We start from the raw sequence: 20993 nt of genomic DNA, 5'->3' as shown, positions 1-20993 counted from the left end.
TGGACATTCAGATATATTTTAGTGGATTTTAACTTTGTCTTGTAGGATTCTAAAGGATTCTCAAAATCCTATTGGACATTCAGATATATTTTAGTGGATTTTAACTTTGTCTTGTAGGATTCTAAAGGATTCTCAAAATCCTATTGGACATTCAGATATATTTTAATGGATTTTAACTTTGTCTTGTAGGATTCTAAAGGATTCTCAAAATCCTATTGGACATTCAGATATATTTTAGTGGATTTTAACTTTGTCTTGTAGGATTCTAAAGGATTCTCAAAATCCTATTGGACATTCAGATATATTTTAGTGGATTTTAACTTTGTCTTGTAGGATTCTAAAGGATTCTCAAAATCCTATTGGACATTCAGATATATTTTAGTGGATTTTAACTTTGTCTTGTAGGATTCTAAAGGATTCTTAAAATCCTATTGGACATTCAGATATATTTTAGTGGATTTTAACTTTGTCTTGTAGGATTCTAAAGGATTCTTAAAATCCTATTGGGCATTCAGCTTTATTTTAATGGATTTTAATTTGTCCTGTATGATTCTAAAGGATTATACAATCCTATTGGAAATTCAGATTTATTTTAGTGGATTTTCAGTGTATCCTTTAGATTTGTATTTGATTTTACAAATCCTGTTTGACATTGTTATACACCCTATCGAAATTTCATTTTGACCTATAGGATCATATTTGACTTATTAGATTTCTATTATATAAGAAATCACACATGTAGTTAACTGCAAAGAGCACCAGTAATAAATAATAATAATAATAACAACAACAACAACAGCAACAATAAATTGTGTCTTTCTCAAGTAGCCTAATCATAATAAAATACAAATAAAATAATTTGTATATTTATACATAAAATGTCTACACTTCCCTATCACACTTTGTAGTCATTAACATTGGGCATAGGCATCCTTTGTCCTGTTCAAAAACTTCAGCAGTTTGAGGGTTCTGGCTAGATGAAGTACAGCTATGGCCAAATCTCGCGAGATGTTTGGTTTAGCTGAAAACAGCGCTTGTTCGGCGAGAGCTCACGAGATTTTGGACACAGCTGTAAGCCGGCTAGTATCCCTTCTAGCCACAACTCAGTTCGTCTGAATGGAAACTCTGAGGAGCACAAACAACTGGTAAGTGGCTAAGTTTTACTATTTTTTCAATATTTTGCACGGTCTAGAAATGTAAGCGTGTGTAAAACATAATTTCTCATTATAAGCTACTGTTGTTGTTCCCGTTACCCAGCAACATTCTTAACCGTTATGAATGAAGCGAGAGAGTGAGTATCCGTGCAAAATACGCAAATTCAGGTGATAAAACGACAAAACTGGATAGGCATTAAATGTTTGTTGTAACTAATGATAAGTTATCGACCTTTTTTGTTGATGTTAGTTCATAACAGCTTTGCTGCACGTCAAAGAGCTTGCGTCACTTTTCTCAAACTGAACTCGCCTTTTTAACCAGAATAGAGGTAACTACAAACAAAGTTTTTCAATTGTTATATTATTATTATAAGAGAGAGCCATGGCAACTATTATGGACACCGCAGTTATGTTTAATGTTACTGTCTTTTCTCCGTGCATGGGAAAGAAAAGTCATACTTTATGTGAACACATGAATGAACAAACACCAGTCAGCGCGTGGCTCAGCACGTCAGCTTGTTGTTCTCTAATGTAAATCTAGTGTATAAAGTACTAATGGTGTAAATATGGTAACTTTAAATCTTCAGTTGATAAGAATAACAGTTAACACTTCATTTTAACAACACTGACACTTCATGCGATCTGCTCACTACATTGTAAGAGAGTTTTCTTGGTTATTTCATGCAATTTAAACAATCAGCCATTAAAGGTCTCAAATTGTGTAGAAACCAACCTACTTAAAGTATATTACTATGTATGTCCACAGATCTGTTTTTTCTAAAACAATTCTACTTTCTCAAATCTCTAAATTTAGACTATGAACAGAATTTACAACTAATGACATTATTTATTAATTTTGGTTTGTTAAAATATGTTTTCTATTTCTTTATTTTATAGGCTACCTCAAAAATGAATTCCATATGGAACTTAGTGGAAGACCATCTCCAAGAAATGTGCAGATGAATGTAAGATGTCAAAAAGGCACCACAGTCATTGTTTGTGAAAATTACTGCTTTGCATTAAAAGATATTTCACGGTAATGTAATATAGATTTTTTTACCTTTTGAAAGTAACAAATATAATATGATTACAGTATGTAATAAAATAATTACAGTTATAAGCATTTATCACTGTGTCTGTTATCTTTTACCTGTTATCAGCACTAATACTCTATTCAAAAGAGGTAAGAAATTGTTTTGTTCAAACACAGCATAATTATAAAGTATGGTTTTGCTGGGTTTTAATTGTTTTCTTATTAACACAAAAAACAACATGACTTCTGCTTCTAGAGCCTTAGAGCTGTTCATGTATAACTCCGTGGTAGAGCATTGCGTTTGCAATGCAAAAGGTCATTGTGGGTTTGAAACAAATAATAAGCAGCTTGTAATGCACTTTAAGTTGCTTTGGATAAAAGCGTATCCAAATGCATAAATATTATATATACACATGATGTAACCCCAGGTGGACCACCCAGGTGGAAACATGTATGCTTTAGGTGGACGGCTTTATCCAAAGCATATACTTTTTATTAGTATGTGTGCTCCTTGGTTATTTAGCCCATAACCTCTTATTTCAGCCTTGTTTGTTTTATTTTTTATGTATATACACTGTAAAACCTAACAGTGTAAGTCACTAAACGAAATGAGTTTTTTAAACTTATTATTTTTTAAAGTAAATTTCACTTAATAAAAACTGTGATATGAACTCAAAAACTGCAAATGATTAACCATAAATTAAACCAAATAAGTAAGCAACAGCCAGGACACAGATATGAAGAGCTAACAGGTAAGCACTGCAAACTCTTTCAACCTTTTTAAAGGACAAGTTCGGTATTTTAGACTTAAAGCCCTGTTTTCAGATTGTTTATGGTGAAATAGAATGGTTTTGACTGAAATTTCGACATTTGCGGCTGCCCTGAGAATTTTCGCGTGTTTGTGTTTCAGCTCAGACCTCTACAGTGGGTTTAATGGTGCACTGGAACAATCCTTCCTAAAATGCATTAAACTTTCGTTTACAAAGACGTGATGTTTGTGTTTCAGCTCAGACCTCTACAGTGGGTTTAATGGTGCACTGGAACAATCCTTCCTAAAATGCATTAAACTTTCGTTTACAAAGACGTGAAACTCACCGAGTGGTCAGGGGTGTTCACTGATATGCTCACACAAAAATCGCTGCAAAAGATGCTTTCCAACAGCTGTTTTAGCAATCGTTGTTAACTTGTGGACCTATTTTTCCAAACCCCTCACACCCGTACATTCTTCCGCTTAGAGCTTGAATAATATACACTCCAGCCCAGGTGGTGGCGCTAATCCGCCTTTGCCAATTGCAAGAATAGAAACAAAGTTCCCGGCGCGGAGTAATACGTACCTCACAGCACATCTAATACAAGTCAATGGAGTTGGCAAAAACTACGATAAAACCTGTTGGAATGCGTCTTTTGGAGCGATTTTTGTGTGAGCATACCAGTGAACACCCCTGACCACTCGGTGAGTTTCACGTCTTTGTAAACGAAAGTTTAATGCATTTTAGGAAGGATTGTTCCAGTGCACCATTAAACCCATTGTAGAGGTCTGAGCTGAAACACAAACACGCGAAAATTCTCAGGGCAGCCGCAAATGTCGAAATTTCAGTCAAAACCATTCTATTTCACCATAAACAATCTGAAAACAGGGCTTTAAGTCTAAAATATCGAACTTGTCCTTTAAAGCATCTTTAAACTTTAAAAACATGTTGTTTGTCGTGACTCTACATTGTAATACTCACCCGGTTACAGTAATTTGTGTAATGTTGGACATACGATGAAACAACACGACATTGATACAGCAATTTGACCTCACACTCATTTTTATCAGCAGATTAGTGTGCTTTGAGTACACCACAGTTCTGTAAGTGAAAAATTAATTCATATTTATGTGTGTTTCTTTCTCAGTAAGGACTAACTTTAACTGACTTTCTGTCTGTCTGTCTGTTCTCAACCAAACGGTCATTCAAGACCTTTTAAAGGTAACGTTACCACATTTATTCATTCATTTATTATGTTTTGAGTACACCACAGTTGTGAAAAATGTATTCATATTTATGTGTTTCTTACTGTTTAGCAAAAACATTTCCCGTGCAAGTTTGAATCTCTCTCAGTAAGGACTTATTGACTGGCTGTCTGTTCTCGACCAAACGGTCATTCTTACTCATAAAAAACTTTTAAAGGTAACGTTACCCCATTTATTTGTTCTTTTAATATTGTTTAGTACACCACAGTTCTTTCAATTGAAAATTAATTCATATTTGTGTGTGTTTTCTTACTGTTTAGCACAAGTGTGTCCCGCGCAAGTTTGAATTTCTCTCAGTAAGGACTGACGGACGGCCATTCACTCATAAAACCTTTTAAAGGTAACATTACCACATTTATTATGTTGTGAGTATACTACAGTTCTGTATAGGGATGGGCACGAGTACTCGAACGTGGCATCGATGATCGATCACAAAAACGATGATCATGCGGCTTTATTTATTTATTTATTGTGGATATGACGGCATTGGATGTCTGGTTAGCATTACAAGCGCATGTGGTAGAAAAGGCTGGGTCTGGAGATGCGTGTTTGACATTGTGTTGAGCTATGCAGACCGGCGTATGACATCAGTAACATTACCATGCATGATTCAAAAACAAACAGATAATTCCGCGCACCCCCCGTGCACGCGGCAACCCCTCGATCCACGCAATGCGCGGCAACTCGCCGATCCCGTAAAGCCGGTCACACCTCACATCACTGAGGCATTATTGTTTAAAAAGATGCCCTGATTTTCAGAAATACAGTGAGTCAGGTGAAAAAGTACAGCGCCGTCAAAAGTTCAATGGGTTATCATCTCATATTTAAAAATCAATGTTAAAAGATACCAGAGAGCCATACGAGCATTAACATTACATCTTGACTGAGAACAGGTTAGGGGACGGTTATCATCTCATATTTAAACATCAATGTAAAAAGATACCAGAGAGCCATACGAGCATTAACATTATATCTTGACTGAGAACAGGCAAGGGGATGACACGCCACAGCTAATCGCTAAAATAATAGCAAAAGACTTAAAGCTGCTTAATGTTATGAAGCTTGTGCTTTGACTGGACGTGTTTAAAAGGGCGCTGTTTATGGTGCACATCCACAATGGGAGTTAAACTTTCTGTACATAACTTAGTTGAAAACTTAGTTGAAGTCTAGCATTTTATGCAGATAGATGCACAATGTAAATTTATGTTGTATAAAGGCTTACTATATTTAGAGTGTGTCATATAGAAAGCGGTTTGTGCTTATTAACCCTTTAGATTCACTTCATCACGCAGCTATTCCTATTAGAGGTTTCTGTTAAAACCATTTAATTCATTAATAATCTAGGATGTGTTCATTGTTCTCCCAGGTTAGCACGAATGCATCCAGCATAATTTTGGATCTTTACCATTGAGGAGACTGGCTGACTGTTCTCAACCAACCATCATTCACACGCAAAAACTTTAAAGGTACCACATTTATTTAAGTTGTTAGTATACCACAGTTCTGTTAGTGAAACATTTATTCATACTTTTGTGTTTTCTCACAGGTAAGTATGAACGTGTCTAGAGCAGTTTTGGATCTTTACCATTGAGGAGGTTGACTGACTTTCATCTACCAACTGTCATTAACACAACAAAAACTAAAGAAATGTTACTACAAGTGGACCTATTCAGTTACTCATTATGCTGTGAGTACACCACAATTTTATCAGTGAAACAATAATGTTTGTTTTTTCTCAATGCTTGGCATAGACAAATGTGACCCTGTGTAATTTGGAAATTTCATGGGAAATGTGTACGTCTTAAAAATGTTTAAATGTCGTTTGAGTTAAGGAACAGTACACTGATTTATTAAAAGTGTGCAATACACTGAGTCTATTAAAGTCATAAAGGAATACTTGATATATTTCATAAAGGAATGTGTAAATCTAATATTAGTTTTAATGTGAATTTGGACAGAAAAGCAAAAAAATGTTTGTAAAATAAACAATTGTTTAATAAACTGTAATAATTTTACACTTTTCTGTCATCATTTTTTATACTAATGTTTGGTTTAAGGCAATCGGTTTCCTCAAACGGCTTAAGTTGAGTTAACTTTTCGGGTTTTACATTGTAACAACAATGTACAAAATCAAAAAGAGGAAAGCATATTTTAAGAAACAAAAAATTTAATTGGATCCCATTAAAATCCTCTACAAATTATCCTAAAGGATATTTTTGTCGTGTCTTAAAATCCTTTAGAAATAACCTCTAATAGAATCCTATAGGATTTTTTCTAATGGAATCCCATAGATGTTTTGTAATGGAATCCTTTAGGATTTTTCTAATGGAATCCTATGAGATTTTTCTAATGGAATCCTATAAGATTTTTCTAATGGAATCCTGTAGAATTTTCTAATGGAATCCTATAAGATTTTTCTAATGGAATCCTATAAGATTTTTCTAATGGAATCCTATAAGATTTTTCTAATGGAATCCTATAGGATTTTTCTAATGGAACGGTTCCAAAATATGATAGAAATTCTAATTGGATTCCTGTACAGGATTCTTATTAAAAATCCTATAGGATTTTTTGACAAGGGATCACTCGTCGGAGACGCAAGCAAATGGATGCTGTGTGAGCGGTGGTTGATCATTCAAGTGGAATACAGACAATAAATGTCCAAAAAAGTGGGCTTTGCGCGATGACATCTGGTCTGCCAGAAACGATTGTACAGGTGTGTTTTTAAAATACTAATGTACAATAAGGTTTTCGTTGTTAACATTATTTAACTATGTTATTTAATTATGAGCTCAATGCGTGCACTTGCATTAATTAATCATATGTTTATTTAAACAATTACCAAAACAACTTTTGATTGTTATATTTAACGAACTAACATGCATATTAACATTCTTTAACTTGACCAAAAAGCCCTCGCGAATGCGATACGTGTTAAAACTCTAGTTTCTGTCTCCGTGACCGCGAATGAATGTGCATAGATAGATAGATAGATAGATGTTAATAAATGTAGAATGTTTAATGAGAAATGTTAAACATGTGTAACTTATTATAAAAGCTACAAATATTTCCGCATCATTATGGCCAGCAATTTTAGGAGAGTGCAAATCACACCAAAATAGCTTTAAGCATTCAAATATGACCTTCGGTGTCTCGTCTCTTGTCTCCGCCCCCTTCTTCTCCCTGTTAATAAATAAGTTCATTACCCTCACTCGTTTTCTCCTTATCCTGTTTAGTTTTTCATATTTAATGCCATTGTGTTCTTAGTCCTGTGCTCGTTCATTTTGTACTGTTACTGTGTGATTCTGTCTAGTGTTAGAATCATAGTCAAGTCTAGTTTAAGTCATCTGTCAGTATTCCGTGTTTGTTCTGCCCCCACTTGGGCTCTTGTTTTGTCTGTGTTATAATAAAGTGTTTTCTGTTCACCCCCGTCATCGCCTGCGTTTGGGTTTATCCGTCCTTGTTTCTGACAGTTTCACTTTGTAGCTTTTTTACATTTGATGTTGTCAAAGTAACTTAAAAGTAAAGTAATTAGTAATTAGATTACTTTTTGCATGTAGTAATCAGTAATGTAATCAAATTACAATTTTAAAGTAGTAATTAGTAATTTGTAGTGGATTACTTTTTTTAAGTAACTTACCCAACACTGGACATAACAAATAACTGATTTAATGATTTTAAACAGATTCTTGTCAGTGCAGCTTTGACATACAACGATGGCCGGGCAAATTGTCATTTCGAGCCCTGCGATAAGTTATTAACATAATTTACAAGTTTCCTGTTATTTAAAAGTGCTCACTTTGTTTGATGTCTTTGTTGGAAACTGTAGCGGGACAGGTTGCATCTCTATTGGCATCCTCTCTGATTGGGGTGTGGGAGGAGGATGGAGCGGACGAGGGCGCTTGGCAATCGTTAGCTGAGCTGCTGGCTAACAACACTGATGTTGATTACTATCGTTAGCTTGAACTGTTAGCTAAAAATGGGGATGTAGCATTGCGAGGTTGTTTGTAAATCTGAAAAAAAAGTTTCAGTATTTCGCTTCATCTTTCCTATTAATGATGGCAGGCAGTGAACCAGGTAGTGATTGACAGTTCTCTAATCCAATTGCGCTGGGCATTGTCAGATTGACGGCAACCTAGCCCAATGGCGTTCAGCGAATCATATTTCAAAGGAAGTCGGTCCTTCTTAGCACATAATTAACTTATTTTACTGAGTGTTTGAGGGTATATTTGCATTTAATCGCATAATGCGATTGGATTAGCTACAAAAGAAGTGGAAATACGCCGTATACCTGCGTATACCCTGCACTAAATCACTGTTTAGAAGTGGGTATATGCACATCCGACTGAAAAAGAAGTGGGTATTCGCCGTATACCTGCGTATACCCTGGACTACAACACTGTTAAACCCGTACTGTAAAACACTACTTACAGTCCTGCATTACTAAAGTAAAAGTTTAATTATGAGCTCCCCAAAAAATGTTTAGCACCAGCCGCCACTGGTCACGTCCCTCATGTAAAAGTAATGTTAATCCCAAGTTTATAACCTAGTAGACTATAGGTTAAAATGAAGTTTGTCATGAGTTGAATATGACTGTATATTGTGGATACAGATAAACAGACTCACCTGATACTGTCAGTGTAACTGCATTACTGATGTGTGAGTATCGTGATCCAATGATCTCTGTTCCTTTACAGGTGTATTTACCTGTGTGAGACTCAGTAACAGAACTGATTGTGTAATACTGAAGTTTATTCTGCTGGATGATTGAATCATCTTTATACCAGCTGTACTGCCAGCTGCTGACTCCTCCTCCATTGATGACACATCTGAGATTGACAGTTTCTCCTCTAAATACATGATCAGCAGGCAAAACAAACACTTGAGGTGTTGGTCTTTCTGTAAAATGACAACAATTCACACTGAAAATACTGTTGAATAAACACTTGATTGCAAAACATATATGCTGTATCATATTATAGTTTTTTTCCTATGTAACTGTTATTGCCACTCGTTCAATGTCTAAGGAAATAATTTTATCATTCTATTAAAACAAAGTGTATGTGAGTATAAATACTTACCCTGTACTGTCACTGTTATTGGTTCACTGTCTTCTGTGTAAACCTGAGGGTTTTCTTTTCTTCTGGCTCTGCACTTGTACTTTCCTCCATCAGAGACTTGCACAGATCTGATTTTTTTAGTTCCTGTAGTTTCAGTGGATTCAGTGTTTGAAGGGTTTTTGAAGATAAACTCCCATCCAGTGGACTGATGAACCTCACAGATCAGAGTAACTGAGTCTCCAATAAACACAGGCGTCTGTGGCTGCACAGTCAGAGTTGGTGTTATGTCTGTCAATATAAAATCATTGAGACAGTTTTTTTTAACAAGATTTTGTTTTTGTTACTGTAACTGGTAAATCATCATTGATGCATTTATATTTTACAGATAAAAACACAGATAACCCACAGTGGGGATTTTTTATTTTAAAGATATATACATTAGAATAACAATGTCACACCTGTAAGTTGCGGATATGTGCGTAGGATAAAGAGACAATAACTAAACTCACTATTATCTTGTAAAAGATGAAAAAAAATCTTCCTGGGGAATATTTTTTTTCATCTTTTGCAAGGTAATAGTGTGTGGGATACCCTGTATTTTTAAAGATATATACATTAAAATGTAATTATAATCAAAATATGAAAGGTGCCAAATAATACATTAATACATTATGTTACATTGTTCTATCTATTCTGGGACAATCAATTTAGTGTGTTGTCCCAGAATCAACACTAATGTGTTGTTTTTAACACATCCGTTCTAAGAGTGTAGATCAGGGGTGTCAAACATGGGGCCCGCAAAGGTGTCCAGTCCGCCCCGCATTTTTATACAGCCCCGATGATTTATACAGTTTTATTAAATATGATTTTATTTTATTTTTTTATTTGATTTATTTAGACAGTAACAATGATAAAATGCATAACAAGATACCATCACAGCAACATTGTACATTTATGAAATACATATTTTAAAAACCCTTTCAGACGGGTGTCTAGTTCGTTTTTAATATGAGAGACTTGCGGAAAGCAGCAAAACACGGTGTCCAGAAATCTTGCTGTTTTATTGTTACTGGTCCGCTAAAGATCCACTGATTCCGGTAATCTACTTCGCGTTTTCCCGCCCGCTCCGCAGCATCTCTGTGTCCACTCTCTGCCTGGAGAGCGAAGACGACAGTTTTCGAAGTTCGTTGCATTAACAGGTAGATTCATTACATTATATCAGTTGTTAAATCGCAGAATTATTAATTTGGAAGTTTGTTTATGTATTTCTTCCGGTAATGATTTGCTGTCAGTGTTCTAAAAGTGCTAACAACTTAGCAAGCAAACCACAACAAAACAGCCTCATTCTTAGTATTAACGTTACAATACTTTTCTAATCCATTTATTCTTCCCGATCAGATCTAAGTTAATATAAACACTAAATTTGCTGTTGTTGGCACACTTTGTAGACAAAAAACACCAATGCCTTGACAAAATAAAGACAGAATGGAAAGGCGGCTGCTAAAGGCAGTTCAACATTGCAAACATGGATTCAAAGCTCCATCAAGCCAGCAGGTAAATCATATTGAATATTTAGCAGATTGTCACACTTTAATTCTTGTTATTATATTTACCATTATAATCACATGCTAGTATTATAACACATCATATTTATAATACTTTATTAAAACCATAATAATAGTACCACCCCCTTAGTGCCCTTTTTGGTTTGGGCCACTGGCCCATCTAGCATTTTCATTTTCTAAATGACTGTTCTCATTACAAATATATTCCAAAGAAAAGTGGGTAGCACTTTATTTTACAGTACGTGTATTTACCTTGTACATATATGGTAAATAAGTTGTACTTACCCGCAAATGTGTGGAACTTACTTTTAGATATCTACATGGTAATTCATTGGTATCATTACTGTACTTGTAGAGGAATTGAATTTAGTTGCCTAGTACTTTATTTTATTTATTTTATTTATGTTCAGCAGTTGTAAATATAAAGGATGTTTAGCTTTTTCACACTTGCTATTTGTGCATTTTAAAATATCATTGAGATCTGTGTGGGTTGGCGAGTGACGCTAGGGGGCGATAGAGAACAGCCTCATGCTTCATAAAACATATGAAGAAGTCACACTGCCAGCAGTATAGAAACATACAGCAACTCACAGTTTTGCCTTTGTGTTTATTGTTTCTACAGGTGAGATCTGTGATATATATCTGCACAAGTCATGGTTGAGATAACGTTCATGTGTTTATATAATGTTTTACTGTGTACTAATATGTAAATTAGAGCGTAAACAGTGTTTCCCATACATTGATTTATTTGTGGTGGCCCACCACAGAATCAACACTGGCCCCCACAAATAGAATTTTCATGATTCCCATTTACATTTTTATTTCACCATTTAAAACAGCTTAATTCGGCTAAAAATATAATTTGATATATAATACAGATCAAATACAGATACAGATCAAAGAGTAGAAGTGAAACATATTTCAGGTGCCAACACTAGATCAAACACAACATGATGACGTCACATATATGCTAATAAGCGTGTGACGTCATCACCACCACAGTCTCCTCAAAATCCTGTGGGAAACACTGCGTAAATCTTCGCATCAGCGATTCAAAGCAATATTGCGTGTGCGTTGGCCACAAGCCAGGATCACACGAGGGGGATGAAACAATGTAATGTGTTGGTTTGAGAGTAAATATATATATATATATATATATATGCAGTTTAATTGTTAAATAATGGATGTTACAGTTAAGGATAAATATTATGCAACCATTAATTGTTTAATGGGTTTGAGTTGGAGGCTATGTAGCAACATTATATTAGTATGTGGCCTATGCATTTCATATTTAGTGAAAATACAAGTGTTTTTGTTTTGACTTTATCTATAATTTGTAAATTCAGTTTGTAATTAGTTAAATATATGCAACGTCTATTGTGTAACATATGCTTCATAAAACATATGAAGAAGTCACACTGCCAGCAGTATAGAAACATACAGCAACTCACAGTTTTGCCTTTGTGTTTATTGTTTCTACAGCTGTGACAACAAAAATAAAAACTGCTTTATGTGACACCAGAAATCTCTCTTTTCTGTGTGGGTAACATAAACATGGCGAGCCAGCCAGGAGGCGCTGTTGAGTCAACAGTGAGAGGGAAACAGCTCCTCCTTGAGACGAACCTGTAAATAAGAGAAGATTCATCAATACAGAGAGCAGATTTAAACAGATAAGACGATTCAAAATCAAGATTGGATTTCACATAAAGAAAGAAAAAAATGGAACAACTTCAAGACTGTGTAAGCTCCAAGCTCCTAACATTAGACAAATCACAGCTCATTAAGGTATGCCTCTATCTAAAATGCAGTGAGCCAGCAGAAAAGGGATTTTCTGGCATCTCGAGGCGAGCACTGATACGACTAGCAGAGAGAACACTGGAGGAAATTGAGGAAGGTGAAACAGAAGAAAATTATGAAGGATTTCTAAATGAACTTCTGTGTTTCCTGGAGCAATATGAAAAGCCTGAAGAGCCAGAGAACCCACATGCAGAACCTGATGAAATCGGGGAACTGAAAAAGGAGTATGTAGAGCTACAAAAGAGACAGGATGATGTTCGACGTACGCTGGAGGAAAAGATTGTGGCCTTGGAGGCGAAACTTCAGAGCAGCAGACAAGGAACAAGCAGGAGGGAGACCGTACTCCGACAGTCTGATTCGATGCCTGAGATGACCCTTAGAAAAGAATTTAGAATATTTGGACAGATTGGAGAAGCAGGCCAAAAAGAGAAGCTGTCATACACCAGTCTGACCAATCAAATAGAGTCTGGATTAAAGAAGGGTTACTCGGAGGCTGAAATCATCGAGGCAGTCGTGAGGGCTGTGAGTCCGGGCCTACACCTAAGAGAGCTGCTGGAGATCAAAAGAGACCTTACGCTCCCCACACTGAAGACGATTCTGAGAGGGCACTACAAAATTGACTCCTCATCAGACTTGCTGCACAGGCTAATGAACATATCACAGGAACCCAAAGAGTCTGCCCAGAGTTATTTGTTTCGAGCTATAGAGCTGAGGGAGAAATTGCTTTGGAAGTCTGGAGATGAAAAGGATGGAGAACAGTTTAGCCCTGAACTCATACAGCGAAAGTTCCTCCGTTCACTGGAGACCGGACTTTTAAGTGATGCTGTCAAGTTCCAGATTAAACCATACCTTGAAGATCCAAAAGTGACAGATGAGGTGTTAATTGAAAAGTTAGGTGAAGCTGCTAACTTAGAATTAGAAAGACAGACCAAATTAAGAAAAGCTGTGACACCAAAGCCCCTTAAGCTTAGTGAAATTCAGGCAGTTGAGCACCCTTGTGAAAGTAGGCAGTTTGGAAGTGAGCTTGAAGTCAGGGAGAAAGATAACACAGTAGTCAGGGACAAAAAGAAACAAGGACGAGGTAAAGATGCTGACACTGATACTACCAAAGCCATTGAAGACCTCAAGGCAAACGTCATGGAAATGACAAAGATCTTTCGTGAGACAATGGAAGCAACCAGGTCACATTCGCAATCAGCTGCATTACCACAGAGAGCTGAGAGGGCCAAGGGGCTGCCAAGAGGTTGTCGGTCATGTCAGGAAGCACAGAGAGGTGAAGAATGCAGACACTGTTTCCGGTGCGGCCAAGAGGGACATCTATCTCGAGGCTGCAGACAAAGACGACCAATGTCGGGAAATGGGGTGGGACTGCTGAACAGGGGCCCGCAGTAGTCCAGTCTTTTCCCGGGTCCCAACCAAGTCCAGTGATGCCGCAGGCTTTTAGACCCTTTCAAGTCCAACACTGTGATAAGGTAAACAACAGTGAGTCCAGCATGCAAACAGTTAAAATGACCCCTGATGGTAATGTACCAGTATGTTATCTGTCCCCCTCTGACCAAACAAAACTTCTTAAACTGATTGGGAGGAGATGCTTGATTCACTGCCAACTGGATGACATCACAGTGGAGGCCTTGTGGGACACAGGAGCCCAAGCGAGTATTATCAATGCTGATTGGAGAAAACAATACTTACCACATGCCATCATCCGACCCATTGATGAACTTCTGGGCCCAGGAACACTCACAGGACTGGCTGCAAACAACACCGAGATCCCATTTGAAGGCTGGGTAGAGGTGAGATTTCGGCTTCCCAGTGATATTGACACAGAAGAAGCCCTTCAAGTACCCATTCTCGTGACAAATGACCCTAATGTGGCTGAAAACCCTATTATTGGCTTTAATGTCATTGAGGAGATGGTCAACAGGTGGGAAAAAAGAAGATGTAAGCTAAACACAACACACATGATAAGCCAAGCCTTCTCTGTATCCATTACAACCGCAAAGTCAATGCTTAAGCTGTTAAAAACAACAAACTCCTATGTAAATGTCGGAACTGTTCGAGCCGGGAAACAAAGGGTACAGCTGAAAGCAGAACACATAACAACCATCCATGCACGGGTACGTATTGGGGCACAAGCTTCAGAACAAACCTTACTGTTTGTCCCCTGTGAGCCGTCAACACTACCTGAGGGTATAGTGATCCAAGAAGGATTAGTCAAAGTGACGGCAGGAAGGACAACCCAGGTACCAGTTGCTGTCACCAATACTACCAAACAGTGTCTTGAACTGACCCCACGTCTTATCCTGGGACATCTCCAAATGATAAAGACAGCCTATCCAGCCACAGCAGAGCCCTTACAAGCATGTCAGACACACACAGCACCTGGGAGTGAACAAAACCCTCATCTCATGCAAACCTGTGAAGTGAGTGTAACATCAGGCCAAACAGAGAGACCCAGTCTGTGGGATCCCCCAATAAAGCTTGAACACCTAACTGAGGAACAACAACAGGTAGTGCGACAGTTATTAAGAGAAGAGTGTAAAGCTTTTGCTGCCGATGATAATGATGTTGGTTGCATTCCCTCACTGCATATGCACATTACACTGCATGACAAGACACCTGTGCAAAAGACATACATCTCTGTGCCTAAACCCCTCTTACAGGAAGTGAAGGAGTACCTCCAGGACCTGCTGAACAAAGGGTGGATAAGCAAATCGAGATCCCCTTACTCCTCACCAGTGGTATGCGTGAGGAAAAAGGATGGTAGCCTGAGATTATGCTGCGACTATCGAGAGCTGAATCGGAAATCTGTACCTGATAGACACCCCATCCCAAGAATCCAGGACATGTTAGACTCCCTGAGTGGTAGCTCTTGGTTTTCGGTCTTGGACCAAGGTAAAGCCTACCACCAAGGATTCCTTGACGCAGAGAGCCAACCATTGACAGCCTTTATTACACCATGGGGGCTATTCCAGTGGAACCGGATTCCGTTTGGCCTTAGTTCGGCCCCAGCTGAATTCCAGAGGAACATGGAAGCTTGTCTTGAAGGTCTACGTGATACCATCTGTCAACCCTACCTGGACGACAACCTTGTACATAGCTCTTCCTTTAATGACCATGTGAATCATGTTCGCACAGTACTCCAGAGATATCAAAAGCATGGAGTCAAGCTGAGTCCCCACAAATGTGAGCTGTTTAAAAAGAAAGTACGTTTCTTGGGCCGCATCGTGTCAGAAGAGGGATACTCGATGGATCCTGCTGAAATAGCACCTGTGCAGGCATTAAAGCTCAGATCACCAGCTACAGTAGGAGACTTGAGAAAGATGATGGGATTCCTTTCCTACTACAGGACATACATTCCTAATTTCTCCCGTCTGGCAAGACCTCTCTACCAGCTGATAGCCGCACCACCAAAAAGTATGCTACCTGTTGAAACAAAGGGAAAGAGAAAGAAAGCGAGTACAAAGTCAAAAGGACAGGTACCACCCAACACACCCATAACCTGGACACAGACTCACCAAGATGCATTGAATAACTTGATAGATCACTTAACACAGCCACCAATCCTTGCATACCCTGACCTGACGCTGCCATTTGTCCTCCATTGCGATGCATCACAGGATGGTCTAGGAGCAGTCCTGTATCAGAAACGTAAAGAGAAGATGTCAGTGATTGCATATGGATCAAGAACACTTACACCACCAGAGAAAAACTACCACATGCATTCTGGAAAATTGGAGTTCCTGGCGTTAAAATGGGCGATTTGTGAACGCTTCAGAGATTACCTGTTCCATGTTCCACATTTTGAAGTGTACACAGATAATAATCCCCTAACGTACATCCTCACAACAGCTAAACTTAATGCAACAGGACATCGCTGGGTCGCAGAGTTGGCTGACTTTAACTTTACCATCAAATATCGTCCAGGCAGATGCAATGCGGACGCAGACGGTCTTTCAAGAATGCCACTGGACATTGATCAGTACATGAAACTGTGCACAGAAGAGGTAAACCAAGATGTTATCAGTGCTACGGTGCAAGGCATAACATTACCCGTGATTGATGCTCCTGTATGGACAAGTGGACTCGATGTACAGGCCATGCAGTTGGTGGATGATGAAGTTTTGCTGCCTTTTGAGCAGTGTCTCTCTCTGGAACAAATAAAGCAATCTCAACAGCAGGATTCAGTCATTAGCCGTGTTCTGATGTTCAAAAGGAACAACAGTCGTCCATCTGGCCATACTCTCAGGAAAGAGCCAACGGATGTTAAGATGTTGCTGAAACAGTGGACAAGGCTTTATTTGGATGAGGGAGGGGTCCTCTACAGAAGAGCAGGAAAGAGAAACCAACTTGTTTTACCAAGAGAACATCACCAAACTGTCTATAAAGAGTTACATAAAGAGATGGGACACCTTGGAGTGGAGAGGACACTAGACTTAATACGTGAGAGATTCTACTGGCCTCAGATGCAAAAAGAAACTGAGAACTTTGTGATGCGCATATGTGAGTGCTTAAAAAAGAAGAAACCTCACAGGACTCCAAAAGCTCCATTGGTCCCAATTCAAACTGCATACCCATTCCAGCTAGTGTCCATCGACTTTCTCCATCTCGAAACATGCAAGAATGGATATGAATACATACTTGTAGTGATGGACCACTTCACACGTTTCGCTCAGGCCTATGCCACGAGAAATAAATCAGCAAAAACTGTGGTGCAACATGTGTTTGGAGATTTTGCTCTCAAGTTTGGCTTTCCTGAGAAAATACATCATGACATGGGGAGGGAATTCGAGAACCACCTGATGGATCAGCTGCAGAAGACTTGTGGTGTACGTGGATCTCACACAACGCCCTATCACCCTATGGGCAATGGACAAGTTGAAAGATTCAACAGGACGCTCTTATCCATGCTCAGGACACTGAGTGATGTTGAGAAGGCTGACTGGAAAAATTCACTGTCAAAGGTGATCCATGCATACAATTGCACCCGCTGTGAAGCAACTGGGTTTTCCCCATATTACCTCTTATTTGGCCGCTCACCCCGACTTCCCATCGATCTCATGTTTAACTTGCCAATGGATAAGAAACACCAGAATTATGCAGATTATGTGAGAAACTGGCAGACCCGGATGCAGGAAGCCTACGGAATTGCATCAAGAACCGCAAACAAAGAGGCACAGAGAGGAAAACAATACTACGACAAGAGAGTCCACGGTGTTGAACTATGGCCTGGCAACCGAGTGCTGCTTAGGAACCTCAGTGAAAGAGGAGGGCCAGGAAAACTACGTTCACATTGGGAAGATTGTGTATACACTGTGATCAGTAGGAAGAGCCCTGACAGTCCCGTGTACGAGATCAAGCCTGAAAACGGTGGACCAAGCAAGATAGTACACAGAAATCTTCTGCTACCTTGCGATAGTTTACCAGTAGAAAATCCTGTTAGTCAGAAACAGCAAAAGCGTAGGAGCGTGGGCAGAGCCAAGAAAAGTGAATCGCCAGAACAGTACAATGACTCAGACAGCGATGATGATGACAGATATGCACTACGCTATCGGTTTCCACCTGGCTCAGACCAAAGTGAAACTCATACCACTCTAAATCCTGAGGCTCAACCATTCGAACCTATAGCACAGAGAACAGCATCCCCTGAGCACTTTTCTGTCCATGAAGAAATGGAACACCAGGATATCCTGATGACAGAGGAAGACAATATCTCACAGGCGGACAACATCTCTGAAGAAGAGGATCAAGAAACAGAGTGTGAACACGAGGATCGAGAAATAGAGTGTGAACAGGAGAGGACTCAATCATACACTTACCCTCAACGACAGAGACGCCAGCCGAAGATGTTGACTTATGATGCACTGGGAGAACCAACGGTGGTACCAAGAACCTCAGAACTGAAAGAATTAAGTTTACATCCCACAGATGGACTGAACCTGTGGAGGCCCTGGGGATAAATGGAAGATATGACAGTAAATTAGAGACAAATAAAGGAATAATAAGAAGAGGATATATATTGGTGACCTGTAAAGTAAGCAGAATAGAATAAGAGTTGACAAGATTTAGTGAATATGTGGCCGATACTGTTGGAATCTAGATTTATGGTAAGATTTATCTATTATAAATATTGCTGTTTATATGCTTTCATTATGGGTAGTAAGACTCAGAATAAATGCTAAAGTGCTTAGTCGAAAAACGTTACAATAGTAAGTAACCCCCCCTTTATTTTTCTAGAAGTAAACCATGGTAAATAGGGGGCTGACTAAATGAATGCACTTTATTGATGCTTACTGATAACCTACCTTTTGTCTTGTAGCAGAAATCAGGTCGTCCAGGAATAATAATCCGTTTGTGGTAAAATGTAGAAATACATTTTTTTTTTAAGTGGGGGAGGGTGTAGAGGAATTGAATTTAGTTGCCTAGTACTTTATTTTATTTATTTTATTTATGTTCAGCAGTTGTAAATATAAAGGATGTTTAGCTTTTTCACACTTGCTATTTGTGCATTTTAAAATATCATTGAGATCTGTGTGGGTTGGCGAGTGACGCTAGGGGGCGATAGAGAACAGCCTCATGCTTCATAAAACATATGAAGAAGTCACACTGCCAGCAGTATAGAAACATACAGCAACTCACAGTTTTGCCTTTGTGTTTATTGTTTCTACAGGTGAGATCTGTGATATATATCTGCACAAGTCATGGTTGAGATAACGTTCATGTGTTTATATAATGTTTTACTGTGTACTAATATGTAAATTAGAGCGTAAATCTTCGCATCAGCGATTCAAAGCAATATTGCGTGTGCGTTGGCCACAAGCCAGGATCACACGAGGGGGATGAAACAATGTAATGTGTTGGTTTGAGAGTAAATATATATATATATATATATATATATATGCAGTTTAATTGTTAAATAATGGATGTTACAGTTAAGGATAAATATTATGCAACCATTAATTGTTTAATGGGTTTGAGTTGGAGGCTATGTAGCAACATTATATTAGTATGTGGCCTATGCATTTCATATTTAGTGAAAATACAAGTGTTTTTGTTTTGACTTTATCTATAATTTGTAAATTCAGTTTGTAATTAGTTAAATATATGCAACGTCTATTGTGTAACATATGCTTCATAAAACATATGAAGAAGTCACACTGCCAGCAGTATAGAAACATACAGCAACTCACAGTTTTGCCTTTGTGTTTATTGTTTCTACAGCTGTGACAACAAAAATAAAAACTGCTTTATGTGACACCAGAAATCTCTCTTTTCTGTGTGGGTAACATACTTACTAGTGGTACATACTTGGTAGTTATTATGTAACTTTAGATAAGTACTGGGTAATAACAGATACATACATAGTGTATGTATACTGTAACTAACCAGAAACACTACTGTACTTACAAATTGTATATACATGATAAGTGTGTGGTACCTGTAGGCCAGTGTAAGCTAATGACCGGCACATATGGTGTATGTATACTGTAACTAACAAGAAACACTACTGTACTTACAAATAAGTGTGTGGTAAGTTATACTTATACCATACTTATACCATACGTATATTATAACTAAGAACAAACATTACTGATATGCCATTTTGGTACTCAATATATTTGTCCCTTTAACCAAGCATTAAATAACCGTATGCATTAACTACTGGTTACATTCAGTAGTATGTCCATGGTTACTTCATGGAAACAGGACTGTAAAATAAAGTGTTGCTTTTTACACAGTTATTACATAGGACCTACCACCTAAGATATAGCATCATATACATGTCACTGTGAGGCAAACCCAACCATTGACTATAATACGCATTAACTACTGGGTACATTCACTAGTACATCCATGGTAACTGCATGGAAACAGGACTGTAAAATAAAGTGTTGCTTTTTACACAGTTATTACATAGGACCTACCACCTTAGATATAGCATCATATACATGTCACTGTGAGGCAAACCCAACTATTGACTATCATATGCATTAACTACTGGGTACATTCACTAGTACACACTTATTGTGTATATACAATTTTTAAGTACAGAAGTGTTTGATATTAGTTATCATATATGTACACTATAAATATCTGTCATTTACCCTAACTTGCCTGTAAATACTAAATACTTATATGGTACATTTATTTGTAAGTACAGTAATGTTCCCGTTAGTTACAGTATACCTACACTATAAGTATGTATCTGTTATTACCCAGTACTTATCTAGATTTACATAATAACTACCAAGTATGTACCACTGGTAAGTACAGTAATGATACCAATTAATTACCATGTAGATACCTAAAAGTAAGTACCACACATTTGTCGGTAAGTACAACTTATTTACCATATATGTACAAGGTAAG

At 37.9% G+C, this 20993-nt stretch overlaps 2 protein-coding genes and 1 long non-coding RNA gene across 3 annotated transcripts in view; 1 reads left to right on the top strand and 2 right to left on the bottom strand.

Annotated features, from left to right (window-relative positions):
* The window catches only part of LOC135733734 (Fc receptor-like protein 5), a 57839-nt gene extending 45368 nt beyond the window's left edge, over positions 1 to 12471 (bottom strand). The window contains exons 1-2 of the mRNA XM_065252526.1: positions 12450 to 12471; positions 9283 to 9549 (exon numbers count right to left, since the gene is read on the bottom strand). Of these exons, the coding sequence (XP_065108598.1) occupies positions 9283 to 9549; positions 12450 to 12471 (289 nt within the window). The remainder of the gene's footprint in view (positions 1 to 9282; positions 9550 to 12449) is intronic.
* LOC135733733 (Fc receptor-like protein 5) overlaps positions 1 to 20993 on the bottom strand; it is a gene marked incomplete at its 5' end in the record, with an annotated part of 237936 nt that overhangs the window by 143778 nt on the left and 73165 nt on the right. The window lies entirely within an intron of this gene.
* Positions 3839 to 6173, top strand: LOC135734112 (uncharacterized). Its single transcript, XR_010527165.2, has 5 exons — positions 3839 to 4157; positions 4253 to 4358; positions 4462 to 4541; positions 5568 to 5667; positions 5748 to 6173. It is a non-coding gene; the product is annotated as an uncharacterized lncRNA (long non-coding RNA).

This window comes from Paramisgurnus dabryanus, chromosome 3 (genome assembly GCF_030506205.2).
Source record: "Paramisgurnus dabryanus chromosome 3, PD_genome_1.1, whole genome shotgun sequence".
In the NCBI taxonomy this organism is placed as follows: Eukaryota; Metazoa; Chordata; class Actinopteri; order Cypriniformes; family Cobitidae; genus Paramisgurnus; species Paramisgurnus dabryanus.
The sequence above is the reverse complement of the archived record's forward strand: the minus strand, read 5'-3'. Positions and strand labels throughout refer to the sequence as shown.